Here is a 16,422-nt window from a genome sequence, read left to right on the forward strand (position 1 = left end):
TTAAGTTTTCATCCGTTTTGGTTGAAGAAATTCAACCAAATGCGGCCAAATATGAGACTAAAACTCCGTGAGAACGTGACAAAAACAAGTACAGCATGATCACAAAGATAAGGGAGGAGCTTAGATGAGTTTTGCAGGTCTTAGCTTTCAAATGAGGTGTTTCACTGGCCTGTGTGAGCTCTTCAGTTGCTAAGCTTTGTTGATATTTATTTTTGGGTGAAATTGGAGAAAATGTGCTTGGTGAAGGTGGGGGTTAGGGGGTAAAATGCTGAGTCACTGCTGGTAAATCCATATATATAAAATATGTTTTAGTGTGAACAATAACTCCAGTATTTTACCTTCTGAAATCTCCATTATTTTATTATCAACATATGAAATGACAATCCTGAACACTGTAATGAAATCACAAATCGCATCATTTTCTCGTATATTGTGCAGCCCTGACACGAGTGAAGGTTGAGGAGAAAGGAGGTCAACGTGTGGCAGTTTCAGCCCAGGAATCTGTCCAGCATCTTCTGAATGTTCTCGAAGGCGTCGCGGCCCAAGTAATCGGCCTGACCGATCTCCCACTGCCGCCGGTGCTCCTCCTCGTCCTCCTCGTCCTCCTCGTCCTCCTCGTCCTCCTCGTCCTCCTCGTCCACCGCGCTCTGACAGGTAACAGATAATCAATCATTAGGTCATATTAAAGTGCCAAACCATAGACAGATCTGTTGCGTTTCTTACAGTGTGAGTGCCTTCGTCTTCTCCCTCGCTGCTGGTGCTCATCTCCTCCTCCTCCTCCTCCTCCTCCTCCTCTTCCAAAATGGCCACCTCGGTTTCCTCCACCGGATCCGTGTCGTCTTCCTCTTCTGCTTCCGGAAGTGCTTCTACTACTACTTCTACTTCCTCTTCTTGCCTGAGCTCAGAGTCGACCGGCTCCTCCTTCACAGGTAAGATCTCCACCTCCACCTGTGGGACGGAAAACGCAACTTAGTCTAAACTTTTCACTCTGGAAAAGGAGAGGCTGTATTTGTCTAGATTACTTCTTTGCAGTGGATACAGATAAACCTCCTTTGTGCAGGTGGTTCACAAAGCTCGAAGTACATTAGGCGTCTCTGATCACGCATTAAAGATCTTTACCTCAACATGAACCGAGCACAAAAAAAAGAAATGGAAACGCAACAAAATGTGACCATAAAGCGACAAAAATGTGGCGAAAACATGACAAAAAAAGCAAAGTTAAAGCAACAAAAACGCTTGAAAAATGTGACAAAAAAGTTACGATCACTTTTGTAGGTCTTAGCTTTCAAATGAGGCGTTACACTGTTGCTCTCCAGTTGAGAAGCTTTTAGATTTGGGTGAAGCCGAACTGGAGAAAATGGGACTACGGATGGAAACAAGCCTTGAGCTAAATCCGGCACATTTACAGCACTGGTTGTGTGTTCATTAAGTGTTTTTTTCTTCATTTAAAGAGACTAGATGCAAGCTGGTCCTTTTATACTCACTACTGACACCTCAGGTCTCACGTGTAACTGCAGCTTCTATATTAAGCTCGTGCAGTAACACCTTTCTGAGTGACAGTGCTGGATTTTAGACACAGTTGTGGTGAACAGGTTTCATTCTAAACATTAGGACATGGCTGGAACATGTGGGGGGAGGAAAATACTTAGTTGTAACATTTTTAAACTCTGTATAGTCCCTTAAAGTCCAAACATATTGCTCAGATTTTGGTAGATTTATTTTACTTTAATTTCAGAATGTGTTGCTTGGGTCTACACTGCAAAAAGTATTTAACTAGATTAGTATAAACATCTCAATTTGAGCATAATAATCCAAGTTTTAGTTGTTTTGACTTGTTAAGAAGTTCTTGGGCATTTGTCCTGGATTATTTCACTTGTTCTGAGATGTTTCTGACTCGTTTCGATACATTTCGTCCTTATTTCAGGTCATTTTCTTTGCCAATGGGGTAAGAAAATTGGTCTTATCTCATTGGCAATTTTACTTTCTTATTTCAAGCGAGATTTACCCTAGAACTGGTCTGAAATGTCCTCAAACAAGCAAAGCAAACTCGGTCCGATAAGGAAAAGTGTCTAAATGAGTGAAAACCGCTCAAAACAAGAAACATTTCCTCAATTCAAGTCATTTAAGCCAATGCTTGATATTTACTTTTTGTAGTGTAGGTTTTGCAGATCAGGTACAAAAAAAAAAGGTTTTGATAATGTTCCCATCAGGTGTTGAAGTTTTCCAGCAGCCGTTGTAAAAAAACAAAATGGACGGATCCAAAGAGTAATTAACGACCGCGAGCTGCTGGTTCACCGTCAGTAAAAAGGCTTTAGAATGAGATGCTTTATAATACACTTAAGGAGCATTTAGTTCCTGTGACATTCAGTAGTTTGAAGTTCTCTCAATAACTCTGGTCTCGCTCGTGTCCCATTAGAGTGACGCCCCCGCCGTCTCACCGCGGCTGAAAACCCGCCATTACTCCCGGCTTTAGATAAGGCCTCTCCGCTGTACAACCCAAAGCCATTGTCCCGCGGCGCACCGGGCCAAATTCATTAACAAATGACCCAGATAAGAGCGGGACGTGTGCGGCCCAGGGAAAGCACTGAAGGAGAAACAACAGGGAGACGTTCCCCTCTCAGAGTGAAGCGGCTGATTACACCCACCACGGGATTGGTTTCTTATGAAGTGCGAGCGCCGGCGTAATGAGAGGTTCTCAAGAGACGAGAGGAGCTCATGTGGAAGAGACGGGCTGGACAATATCTATGTAATGTTTATATTATTGTGTTTAGAGGTGGGCAATACATCGGCTGTTTGGCGGTAAACTCAATGTTGTAAATGTGCATATCTTCCAGTGTCAAGAAATGTAAATAAAATATGGGGGAAATTTAGCAAAAATTGGAAAAAAACGGGGAAAAAAATATTTAAAAAAATTGGGAAAAAATAATTTTAAAAAATGGGAAAAAAAATAATTTCAAAAATGGGAAAATCTGAAGAAAAAAAAACCTGTGGAATAATGATTTAAAAAATGGGGGAAATTTGAAAAAAAAAATGGTGGAAGGAAAAATTAAAAATGGGGGAAAATTGGAAAAAAAAACTGGGAAAAAACATTAAAAAATTGGGAAATAAATATTTTTTTTTTTAAAAATAGGGGAAAATTAGGAACAAAAGTGAAAAAAAAAAAAAATGGGGGGAAAAGATATTAAATAATGGGGGAAAATCTGAAAAAATGTGTCGGAAAAAAATGTGTCGGAAACTAAAAAAAAATACGACAAAAACTCAATGTAAAAAAAAAAATCAACTAAAATGTGACAAAAAATCTACAAAAAAATGACAAAAAATCAACAAAAAGTGTCAAAAATTCAACAAAAAAATGACAAAAAATCAACAACAAAGTCACAAAAATTCAACAAAAAAAAGTCAAATCAACAAAAAATGACAAAAATTCAACAAAAAAATGACCAAAATTCAACAAAAAAAAGACCAAATTCAACAAAAATGTCAAAAAACCCCCCAAAAAAGTCAAAAATTCTACAAAAAATGACAAAAATTGAAAAAAAAAATAGGGAAAAAACATAAAAAAAATTGGGAAATAAATAATAAAAAGAAAATAGGGGAAAATTAGGAACAAAAGTGAAAAAAAAAAAATGGGGGGAAAAAATATTAAATAATGGGGGAAAATCTTAAAAAATAATTTGGAAAAAAAAAAAAGAAAAATGTAAAAATATTGGGAAAAAACAGGGGAAAATGGGGGAAAATTTGAAAAAAAAAAAAAAAATGGGAGAAAATGTTAAGAAGAATTACATTAAAATGAGTGACTTTACGGGGGAAAGTTTTTTTTACTCTGTTCAGTACAATTATGTTTTTGAACGACAAAGTGATGTAAATCAACATGGACATTAGGGTGCATCAAATTTACATGGTGAAATTTTAATTCCAAAATATCAATTTGGCTGGCATTGCATTTTGTTCCTATTCATATACAAATGACTTTTGCAAAGTTTTGTGGAAATCCATTGAGATTTAGGGGTACCAACTAGCACGTGAACTTCTGTAAAATATCGAAAAATGGGCAATTTTTAGTCTATTTTCCAAAAAGTTGACCCAGAAAGGTAAAATAAGGTTACATTTTACACAGAAACATGTTCTATAGGGTAACTCAAGCAACATTAGTGTGTCTGTCCTTTGGGAAACTTTGGGAATTTCTTAGAATTGACTTTTCTAGATTCTTCATTTACAACAGCTTATAGCCAAATGAATGGAGGGCAATGGGACATCCTCGCATTGCCTGTGAGCCTTCCTTGTGGGTTGGATCCACACCAACATTTTAGTGTTTCTAGGTTGACTAGCCTGTATCAAGTTTGTCTAAAATCTGTTTTATATGTTGTGTAATTCTGGTCCAAACCCCTAATGGAAATCACGGACAGACACGTTAGATCCAAAACAAAATGTTTTGGGCGCCATATTGGAATGGATGATGCTTCACATTTTTCTTTGTCATCTAAGTGACTTTATTGTTACCATAGATATAAGTGGACATGCATGGCGAAGATTTTTAGTCTAGTCTGAAACTTGTGCCCTAACAAAACAAAATGGAGCAAGTCTCAACATAAACCACACGGCCATGACGGCAGTTTTTGTGACCGTTTCACATGAATCTAAACCTGTTGCATCTTACCGGTGAGAAATGAACCAGCGGTGCCTTGGGCGGGTCCGGTTTGTCTCTGACGGATGTTTGGGCGTCTCTGGCCTTGATCTGACAAACCAAACAGAATATTTAATCAGCCCTTCTTGGCTTTTGTCCGTAGCTGTGAGGAGTCTGTGCTTTTACGACCTGTTGCGACTCACCGGAGAGACTTGTTCCAGCGGTGCTTTGGAGCTTTCCCTTTTGTCTCTGACGGATGTTTGGGCGTTTCTGGCCTTGATCTGACAAACCAAACAGAAGATTTAGTCAGTGATTGATGATGAGGTTTCGAACTCATTAAATCATCTCACCTGCTTCGCCTGCTTCACCTGCTTCTTGTTGCGTCCACCTGCGGGGGCGCTCTTGGCGTAGGAGACGAAGGGAATGTCCGGCTGCTCGTGTGCAGAGGGGGCGTCGGAGGAGGAGGAGGACTGGGAGGAGGTGGAGTGGGCGTGGTACTCCTGCCACCACATGTCCACGAAGCGGCCCATGGTCTGCGAGCTGCTGGCCGCGCTGCTGTTCCACGGCTTGGACGCGCCCAGGAAGTGGACGATCTTAGCGTTGTGGCCGAATCTGAAGATGAAAGAAAAGGTGAGTGCGATGTTCTAAACAGGGCAGATTTTCAACATTTGTTTATTAGGCATCAACCTCTTACCACCTGCTGTAACTGAGCACATTTTCTCAATTTTTTGGCTGTTTTTGGGAAAAAGCGTCCGAAGAAAAAACTATGAAAACGCAACAGAAAAGAGTCAAAATGAACTGATTAAAGGGCGATAAAAAAGTGTTGGAAACTAAAAAAAATATGAGAAAAACTCAACAAAAAAATTAAAAAAATTCAACCAAAAAGTGACAAATAATCAACAAAAAAGTGTCAAAAATTCAACAATTTTTTTTCAAAAAATCAACAAAAAATGTCAAAAATTCAACAAAAATGTAGCAAAAAAAAGTCAAAAAATCAACTAAAAAGTGACAAAAATTCAACTAAAAAGTGACAAAAATTCAACAAAAAAGTGTCAAAAATTCAACAATTTTTTTGTCAAAAATTCAACAAAAAAGTGTCAAAAATTCAACTATTTTTTTTCAAAAATTCAACAAAAAAGTGACAAAAAATCAATAAAAAAGTGTCAAAAATTCAACAAAAAAATGTCAAAAATTTAACAAAAAAGTCACACAAATATAGCAAAAAAAAAGTCAAAAATTCAACAAAAAAGTGACAAAAAATCAGCAAAAAAGTCACACACAAAAAAAAGTCACAAAAATTTGATGGAAGAAGAACATGAAAAGTGCACTCAGTTAAGGCGGGGGAGAAGAGGTTAAACTTCTAAATCCAGTCCTAAAGTGTAAACCAAGCCCATGTCTCACTGTTTGAAGGCCGGGAGGTAGCTGTAGACGGTGCTCGCGCTCAGGTTATAGATGAACGGAAGATGTTTGGACAAATCCTCCACGGCCCACGAGCTGAAGAAGGAGTTCAACAAGCCCTGGTCGCCTCCTGGAAGAACAACAAAAGGCTGTAAATAACAACTAACCTATTTGTTTTTCATGTTTCCCCCCTATTTAAGTAGAAATACTTTATCCCCAGTTCTCTCTCTCATGTTTAAATGCATGAAATTTCAAACTCATGGCCCTGACTGACCGTCGAAGCTCCCGTGGCGGGCGGCGTGCTGCACCAGCTGAGTGTGCGTGTGCAGGGACGGCCTGAACACGAACACGCCGGAGTTGAAGCAGTCGGGCCAGCCGGGGTCCGGCGCCGCAGAGAACTCCTCACGGTCAAACAGGGCGTCCACGTTAGACAGGACCTGAAGAGACGAGGCAGGTCAGACGTTACAGGGGCATCAAACAGCTTTACATTTGACTCTCGCTGCTTCTGTAAACACCCATTTCAGATAAATAACAAGAACAAGACAAGCTTTTAAACATTAAATAAGCTGCTGAGCCCCTGGATTCTTCAGCTGAGAGTCACAGGTAGATGTTAAGCTTCTGTTTCAGTGTTTTACATCATATATAATCTAACTCTACACAAATCATCCTCGGGAATATGACTGGCTTTACGTTGCATTAAAGGGGCTCGGTCATTTTTATACTCTCTACTGCCACCTCAGGTCTTACTCGTAACTGCAGCTTCCATATGACGGCACTTCAGACCCGAGTTAACACCTTTCTGAGTGACAGGATTTTAGAGACAGTTGTGGTGAACAGGTCTGAGCTCATACTCCATGGCTGGAACATGTACGGGAAGGAAATACTTAGTTTTAGTATCTTTAAAGTTTAAACAGGTCACATGGATGGGCGGATATCGCTTCCTAACCCTGACTCAGACCTCCATATGGTCCGGTACGTGCCCGTGTGGAGCCGCTGTCCCTATAGTTTAGACTTCAGACTTGAGCGACGCCTCCTGTTTGCTGTGACCAAACACGGGTCCATAGGAACCGTGTGTGTCCAACTGTGCAAATGTACAGATATGAAACGGCTCAAAGTCTGTGTGTTCAAACCCGGCGTCTGAACGCAGCTTCATACGTGACGACTCCAGGCTCAGGAGGGTCAGGGTTTGGAAGTTTTCTCTTTATGAGTAAAAATGGCCAAAACGTGGATATTTACAAAGTTCAGTTCTGGTGCAATGTGAACCTAACCCTGCACAATGTCTCTCACAATGACTGTTTTCACAATGTTAAAAACACAAAACCTATTCAATTCTGTCATGACTTTATAAATAGTTTAAGTTGGGGGTGGGCGATATTGGCAGCAGAGAATATCTCAATATATTTGGGGACTTTCTCGTAAAACAGAAATATCAGAAATGTGCAAAAATGTGCTGCAAACATCGACAAAAGGGCAGGAAAAAAAACACTTTCAACAATTTTCCAAATTTTTCCTTATTTTTTTCCAATTGTCCCTCATTTTTTTTACCTCAATTTTCCTCAATTCTTTTACCAATTTTTTTTTTTTTACCTTTTTACCCACCCTACCCCATTTTTTACCATTTTCCCCCAATTTGTTCCCCATTGGGTTTTTTTTTTTTAAATCCCCATTTTCTTTTTTCCTTTTTTTTCTTGAAATAATTTTCAATTTTTTTTTAGAACTTAAAAAATATATGTATTTATCCCAAATTCTCTAACACATTTCCCCACCAATTTTTCCCCCAAAATTTATTCTCATTTTCTTACAGTTTTCCCCGAATTTAACCTAATTTTTTCCCAAATTTCCCGCCAATTTTTCCCACTTTTCACACCCATTTTTCCTAATTTTTTCCTAATTTCTTGACATTGAAGATAAACTCACTATTTGTCTGGTTCATGTTGTCATATTTTTGTGGAAAGTATCAAAACTATACATTTTTGTATAGTCAATGCTTCCATTTGCTCTGATATGTAAAAGGTGCGATAAAAACATTCATATGGGGAATAAAAAACTGGAAATGTTTGATGGAAATTTACAAAATTTGGCAGTGAAAAAAGTCAATGAAACCCTTGTCATACTATGTTTCATGGCGTTGCCGTAGCGATGACCAGAACTGCCCATTGACTCTAATGGGAGAATTGCACAATTTTTCCAAATGTCAAGGGCAAATGGAAACATTGTAAGGTTTCCAAATATATATATAGTTTTCATACGCTCCACCAAAATCCCACAGCAAATCTAAACACAGTGAACCAGACAATATTGTAAATCTGTAGATCATCTCTAGACTCCAGTTTTGTCCCGATCTCTCCTGCCTTTGCCCGTCCTCGTTTAGTTGTATTTCTCTCTGCTTTTTGCTGAGTAAATACATTTCCAGTCTGTTACTTAAAGGATATTAAACCCTTTTTTCTTGTTGTTTTCGTTCTCGCACTGACCAGTGTGTCGGCGTCCAGGAACACGCACTTGCTGAACTGGGTGAGCGTCCAGCAGTGGATCTTAGTGAAGGTGACCCCGAGCTCGGGACGTCCCAGCAGAGACAGGCGCAGGTAGTCCTCGCTGTCCAGGAGGTCCACCAGCACCACGTGGTCGAACACCTCCGAGAGGGCGGCCCTGTTTAGTTTGAAAACACGTGACTTTCCAACAGAGAAGTGATACTCATCTGTAGATTTATGTGAGAACGTTTAAGGTCATTTACTCTTCTTTAACCTCTTAACCCCCACCTGAACCAAGCACAATTTCTACTGATCGACTCTACCCAGATCTGAGAGTTATTGGAGGAAAAATGGCGACGAAAACGCAACAAAAAAGTGACAAAAACCTGACAAAAATGTGATGAAAACTCGACGAAAACATGAAAAAAAACTGAAAAAAAACTGACGAAAACCTAAAAAAAACAGAAAAAAACTGACGAAAACCTGAAAAAAAACAGAAAAAAAACTGACGAAAACCTGAAAAAAAACTGAAAAAAACTGACGAAAACCTGGAAAAAAAAAAACCTGACGAAAACCTAAAACCCCCCAGAAAAAAACAGATGAAAACCTGAAAAAAACCCGAAAAAAAACAGACGAAAACCTAAAAAACCCCAGAAAAAAACAGATGAAAACCTGAAAAAAACCTGAAAAAAAACAGACGAAAACCTAAAAAAAAACCTGAAAAAAAACAGACGAAAACCAGAAAAAAAAAAAACAGACGAAAACCAGAAAAAAAAAGACGAAAACCTGAAAAAAAAAAAACAGACGAAAACCAGAAAAAAAAAAGACGAAAACCTGAAAAAAAAAAAAACTGACGAAAACCTGAAAAAAAAAAAAACTGACGAAAACCTGAAAAAAAAAAAAACTGACGAAAACCTGAAAAAAAAAAAATGAAAAAAACTCCCAACAAAAACGTGAGAAACACCTGACGAAAACGCAGCAACAAAATAACTAATAACAGTTTTGCAGGTCTTAGCTTTCAAATGAGCCGTTCCCTGGCCTAGAGGCTCTAAGCTCCAGTCGAGAAGCTTTTTGATTTGAACTGGAGAAAATGCGCTTGGCTAAAGTGGATTTTGCCAAAAAAAACCTTAAACATCATTAAAACTCATGAACCTGGATCCAAACTGGCCTTAGATCGACATTTCTTGGAAAATAATCACATTTCTCAACAATTTTTAGGGCAAAAGTTTAAGTAATCAACAAAATCTTGCGTTACATTTTCTTCCTTACATTTATGTCACAAATCTGAAATATTTCAAACAAATACAGATATCTCTAAATGTCTCCCGCAGAGCGTCGTACCTGGCCTCGCTGGAGACGTTGGGCGTTACCATGACGACGACGCTGCGGGTGGTGCCGTGCCGCCGCAAACTCTTGGCCACGACGGCGGCGCCTTTGCAGTAGGAGTCGGTGGTCGCCAGGGTAACGAAGGCCTCGCGAGCTGCAGAGGGAGACACGGGGAACGAGAGGTGACGTTTGCCTTTATGATGATGATACCGATATGATGATGATGCCGATCTATCGCCCGCCGATAATCGGATCATCATCACGTTATTGGACAACACGAAACTCTTTTGTTGCCTGACGTCGCTGTGTCCTTGGGCAAGACACGTCACCCACAATGCCTGTGTGTGAATGTGGTGCGTCTGTACCTGGGCAGCTTTGTTTTACCTGTTTGTTTGTTTGGCCGGGACAGTCAGGAGGCCCCGCCCCTGGTCCTCTGCTACACAGGGCTGGGACCAAACTAAAGTCTGAAACCTCTGTCGGGACGTTTCGCCTGATGTTTTACAGTGTGAGGATTCTATAGTGGATCATTTACTTGAAATACAGCGAGAAATGCGTCGTGAGTCGCCACGCTGTACGCTCGTGAATACACAAACATATCTGTTTATCTCATCAGCTGTGTACGTCCTTGTAGGGCCTATATGTCAATGTTAATGTCAACTTTATTTGTATAGCACGTTTACAACAACACTAGGTGCCCAAAGTGCTTCACATACAGGTACATTTAATTTATTAAATGATTCAGCCGAAGGAGCACTTTCACCTACTCCACCACAGGCCTTGAGCCCGACTACTACATCTACACCCTCCAGAGACTTTTCTGAATTGTTCCCATCCTCAGAGTCACCTATGGGATTTTCCAACCATCTTGAAAACTTGACGTCAAGACCAAGGCTTTCATGCCCAAAGAAGCATCCACAAACCAAGGTCTCCCCAGCTCGGCCCCCACCACCGGCGCCCACAGCTGTTATCTCCAGCAGCTTCACTGCTGCTGTCTAGGACATTAGGGGCCTCTGCGTTGCTACCATACATAGCAAACTCAAAACCAACCAGAGGTCCATAGAGGGAGTGTGTTCTTACAAGACAATTAGTACTGTCAAACAACATAGATTAGATAAGAGAGGGACAGTCAGACCGTCCAATCAAAGAAATCTAATCCATATCCCCTGCAAAAAGATTCCATCCACTCAAACACAGATAAATCTCAAACATGCTGTACTCAATGTCAGATCGCTAAAAAACAAGTCCTTTTTAATAAATAGTTTTATTTCCTCTTATAATCTAGATTTTATGTTTTTAACTGAAACATGGCTAGACAAAAACACTGGTAATGCAGTTTTGATTGAGTGTAGTCCATCTCACTTCAATTTTGTGTCTGAAACACGCCAAAACCAGAGGGGTGGGGGTGTTTGTGCCATATTCAGGGACAATTTACTCCTGCAAAAATTGTCATTTGGGGTTTTTCCAACGTTTGAGTATGTGTCATTCAAAATGGAGATAAAACAATCTCCCATACTTTATATGACTATTTACAAACCACCACAGAACTGTTTTATTGAAGATTTTACTCAATTACTGTCATTTATATGCATTGATTTCGATTGTTTAGTAATTTCAGGTGATTTTAATGTGCATGTGGATGTGACCAACGACAGGCATGCAATAGAACTCGGTGCTGTCCTTGAAATGTTTGGTTTAACTCAGCACGTGAGTGAGGCAACTCACAACAAAGGCCACACTCTAGATCTAGTTATTACAAAAGGTGTTAATATATCAAATGTGAATGTTGTTGATGTTGCTTTGTCTGATCATTTTTGTGTCTTCTTTGACCTGTGTGTTACACCGAAACCAGTGGTCGGGCCTGGAGTTATTCAAGGAAGACACATAAATGATACAACAGGGACACAGTTTATGGAGATGATCAGATTTGAAAATGCCCCATGTTCTAATGTTGATAATCTGTTGGACTCCTACACATCAAGGGTCTTAAATGTTTTGGATACTATTGCTCCTGTCAAGGTTAAAATGGTTAACAAGAGGCAAAAGGCACCTTGGAGAAGTGAAGATTCGGTCAGGGCACAGAAAAGGGAGTGCCGAAAAGCCGAACGGAAATGGCGCAAGTCAAAGCTCCAGGTTCATTTTGAGGTTTACAAAGAAGTACTTTGTGTGTTCAACCATATTTTGCGTGGAGCAAGGGAGAAGTACTTCTCTAAAATCATCTCAAACTGCAGAAACAATTCTCGCGTTCTGTTTTCCACAGTAAACAGATTAACTAACCCTCCAGTTTCACTGCCCCTAGAACTAATCTCTACATCTAAGTGTAATGAGTTTGCAATATTTTTCTATGACAAAGTCCAAAGCATTAAAAATGCCATAATCTCCACAACACAAATAGAAACTCTGCCACCAGACAAACACCTTGAGCTGACACATTTCACACCTGTTACTGACAAAACAATCGAAGAGGTTATCTCTGGTCTGAGTTCATGTACATGCTGCCTTGATGAATTACCCACTAAATTTCTGAAGTCTGTGCTGACCAGCTTGTTACCACAACTTGCTCAGTTAGTTAACATCTCACTCGAGACTGGAGCATTTCCAAAGGCCTTGAAAACTGCAGTCATCAAGCCTCTTCTAAAGAAGAGCAGCCTTGATGCCAAGGTAATGAACAACTACCGGCCCATATCAAACCTGCCATTCTTAGGAAAAGTCCTAGAGAAAGTAGTATATCAGCAGCTCACTTACTTTCTCCTGTCTAACAATGTGTTTGATACTTTCCAGTCAGGCTTTAGGCCCCACCACAGCACTGAGACAGCTCTGATCAAGGTGACAAATGATATCCGTATGAACACCAACGCAGGTAAGGTCTCAGTTTTAGTTCTGCTGGACCTGAGCGCTGCCTTTGACACAGTGGACCACGGGATCTTACTTCACAGGTTAGAAAACTGGGTGGGAATCTCTGGTAATGCTCTAAACTGGTTTAAGTCCTATCTCGAGGACAGGACGTACTTTGTTGAAATTGGCAACTGTGTCTCAGACAAAATTGCCATGACCTGTGGAGTCCCCCAGGGGTCAATCTTGGGACCTCTCTTATTCAACATGTACATGCTTCCATTGGGTCAGCTAATAAACAGCAACAACGTGTCGTACCACAACTATGCAGATGACACTCAAATCTACGTGTCACTGACGGCTGGTGAACATGGGCCTGTAGATACACTCTGTCACTGCATCCAACAGATCAGTTTGTGGATGCAAAACAACTTTCTCCAACTAAACTCAGACAAAACTGAGATCATTGTTTTTGGCCCACAGGCACAAAGACAAAGTGTTGTCAGTCACCTTGAGTCTCTCTCTCTAAAACCAAAAAATCAGGTTAGAAATCTAGGAGTAATCATGGACTCAGACCTGAACTTAAACAGCCACATCAAAGCAATAACATCAGCAGCTTTTTACCATCTGAAAAACATTGCTAAGATCAGAGGAATAGTGTCAAAACCAGACTTAGAGAGACTTATCCATGCATTTGTCTCCAGCAGATTAGACTACTGTAACGGCCTACTCACTGGCCTCTCTAAACGAGCTATCAGACAGCTACAGTACATCCAGAACGCTGCTGCTCGAGTCCTGACAAGAACCAGGAAATACGACCATATTAGTCCAGTGCTCCAGTCTCTGCACTGGCTTCCTGTCACTCAGAGAATAGACTTTAAAACAGCTCTGCTTGTGTACAAGTCATTTCATGGTTTAGCTCCAAAGTACATCTCTGACATGTTAGAGCCGTATGAACCATCTCGGGCCCTGAGAACCTCAGGGAGGGGCCTCCTGGTGGTTCCCAGAGTCAATAATAAACACGGTGAGGCTGCGTTTCAGTTTCATGCAGCTAAAATCTGGAACAGTCTTCACGAGGATGTGAGACAGGCCTCAACTCTGACAATGTTCAAATCCAGGCTGAAAACAGTTCTGTTTGCCCGTGTATATAACTGAAAGTATTTTATCTGCACTCTCGTCTTTTACTGTAATTGATTAATTTTATATTGATGTCCAGAGGAGAAGGAGCGACAAAAACAGAGGTTAGGTAACTTACTTTTGAACGAGCAACAAAAATAGTGCTCAAGACAGAGCGAAATAGTGCTCAAGACAGAGCGAAATAGTGCTCAAGACAGAGCGAGTCAAAACAAGACTTAAAAATGGTGCTCAAGACAGAGCGAGTCACAACAAGAATTAAAAATAGAGCTCAAGACAGAGCGAAATAGTGCTCAAGACAGAGCGAGTCCAAACACGACTTAAAAATAGTGCTCAAGACAGAGCGAAATAGTGCTCAAGACAGAGCGAGTCAAAACAAGACTTAAAAATAGTGCTCAAGACAGAGCGAAATAGTGCTCAAGACAGAGCAAGTCAAAACAAGACTTAAAAATAGTGCTCAAGACAGAGCGAAATAGTGCTCAAGACAGAGCGAGTCAAAACAAGACTTAAAAATAGTGCTCAAGACAGAGCGAATCAAAACAAGACTTAAAAATGCATATAACTGAAAGTATTTTATCTACACTCTTGCCTCTTACTGTAATTGATTAATTCTATGTTGATGTTTTATTGATTGTATTTGTTTTCTTATATTTATGCAACTGTGAAGCACTTTGAATTGCCTTGTGTATGAATTGTGCTCTACAAATAAACTTGCCTTGCCTTGCCTTGCCTTACACGATATATAATGACAGTACAAAACAACAAGAGAAGCACACACAATAGAGTTGAATCGAACGCCAACGCAAACAGATGTGTTTTAAGGGCAGTCTTAAAGGTTTCTATGGTCGGAACAGCTCTGACGTTTAGGGGGGAGACTGTTCCAGAGTTTGGGAGCAGCCACACTAAACGCTCGATCTCCTTGCGTCTTTAAACGGGATCTGGGCACATTCAAAGACAGCTGGTTTGCAGACCCAAATGAGACGGAATTTTAAAATCCCCAAACTGACCAAAAGCTTGGGATGTGGAGAACCTCTTATAGCATCTACAAAGTTCATACAATCATTATTTACTCCGTATGTGTTTAGACTCCATGTCAGGGAGAGACGATAGAGTCTGAGGCGACAGCGCTGTGAGGAGAGGGGAGGGGGAGAGTTCATCGCTTTGAGGGGAGGGGGCGGAGCTCAGAAAGACTAAATCATTCAGTGAAGAGGGGTGGTTTATGTTTTATTTCTGTAAATAAGCATATTATATTAAATCAAGAGAGATATATTATAGCAGTACATAATACATCTTTGTGTTGATTTATTTTTTCATTATTTTTTGGCCAGACATTTTTAGTGGTGCTTGAATATTTTTTGCCTCGGGGGCGGTGCATGTTAATGATGTTAATGATCCTCTCACTCTCAAACACACCCTCATTCATCTTGGCCTATTGTACATGTTTTTGTGGCAGGGAAAAAGGGAGGAAACCAACACAGACACGGGAGAACATGCAAACCTGGGACCTTCTGTCTGCCAGTGTTCATTTTGACAACATATTTTAGTTTAGTTTTAGTCTTAGTCTTTTGACTAAAATGTATTTTTAATTTTAGTCGAGATTTAGTAAAAAAAAATCTTTTTAATTTTAGTCTAATTTTAGTCTACTAAATTTAAGACTAATTTAGTAGGCTTTGCTTTTATAATATTCATTATAATCATATTTAATAAAGCTTTTCTGCTTCATGGAGCTGCTCCACATGATAAAGCTCAGAGCTGATCCTTTGGCAGAGAATTTAAATGATCTGAGGCTCTTTCAGACGCTCAATAGTTTGGATGATTTTAGTCTCTCCTTTGCATTTTTGTTTAGTCTTATTTTAGTCGACTAAAATATCTGGACATTTTAGTCACAGTTTTAGTCTCATGAAAACTTTTCCTTTAGTTTTAGTCCAATTTTAGTCACAAAAACATCACTTTGACTAAAATGAAGACTAAATATTTTAGTCGACGAAATTAACACTGCTGTCTGCAACTGCTTTCGGTTATGACATTTCCACTTTACACTCCAGTGATCCCTGACCTTCTTTAGAAAACACAAAACAAAAACATCCAGTCTGAATTAGTGTAGGATCAAAGTATTAGTAGTATTTATTACTTACACTAACCTTCTTCCTCTCGGCTCATTCTGTAGTCGGCCACGCCCCCCAAACCATGGCCCCACAAATGCATCAAAACATTAAAAAAGTCCTCACCAGTAAACATTTATGTCAAACAAATGAACTGAATGGGAGTGTTTAATGCACCTGTGCTCCTTTAGTCGTATCTGCCTGCCCTGTTCAGCTGATGCTCTGCCTGCCTCTATGTGTAACTTTATATGCTTAAACACATTCTTCTGATATACTGAAGCCCTGTCCGTAGTTACTACCCGGTTTAGTAAAAATACAGAATATAAGCGTAGCACCGGCCCCGTCCCTCAAACCCCCGGCCTGGACTCACCCAGCATGGTGATTGGTTTTGCGTCGCTGCGATCCGAAGCGTCCTGAATGCGATGATTGGCTACCGGCTCGTCATTTCAGCCGACCGAGGAGGAAGACGCTGCGGGAGCTCGGCGTATTTAAGCGTGGGACGTCCCGCCGGAGAGGGAGAGGGAGAGGGAGGGTAAGGGTC

The 16,422-nt window shown here is 40.2% G+C and overlaps 1 protein-coding gene across 1 annotated transcript; it reads right to left on the bottom strand.

Moving 5' to 3' along the window:
• Positions 1-488: 488 nt before the first annotated feature.
• gyg2 (glycogenin 2) lies at positions 489-16,336 on the bottom strand (the record flags this gene model as incomplete). Its single annotated transcript, XM_079581701.1, has 10 exons — positions 16,252-16,336; positions 9,832-9,970; positions 8,494-8,668; positions 6,297-6,459; positions 6,026-6,152; positions 4,975-5,236; positions 4,828-4,905; positions 4,658-4,735; positions 724-948; positions 489-611 (listed from the first exon to the last, which is right to left on the bottom strand). The coding sequence occupies exons 1-10, from the start codon at positions 16,256-16,258 to the stop codon at positions 489-491; spliced, it is 1,377 nt and encodes a 458-aa protein (XP_079437827.1). The 5' UTR covers positions 16,259-16,336.
• Between the last annotated feature and the right edge of the window lie 86 nt (positions 16,337-16,422).

This window comes from Gobius niger (assembly GCF_951799975.1).
Source record: "Gobius niger genome assembly, chromosome: 23".
In the NCBI taxonomy this organism is placed as follows: Eukaryota; Metazoa; Chordata; class Actinopteri; order Gobiiformes; family Gobiidae; genus Gobius; species Gobius niger.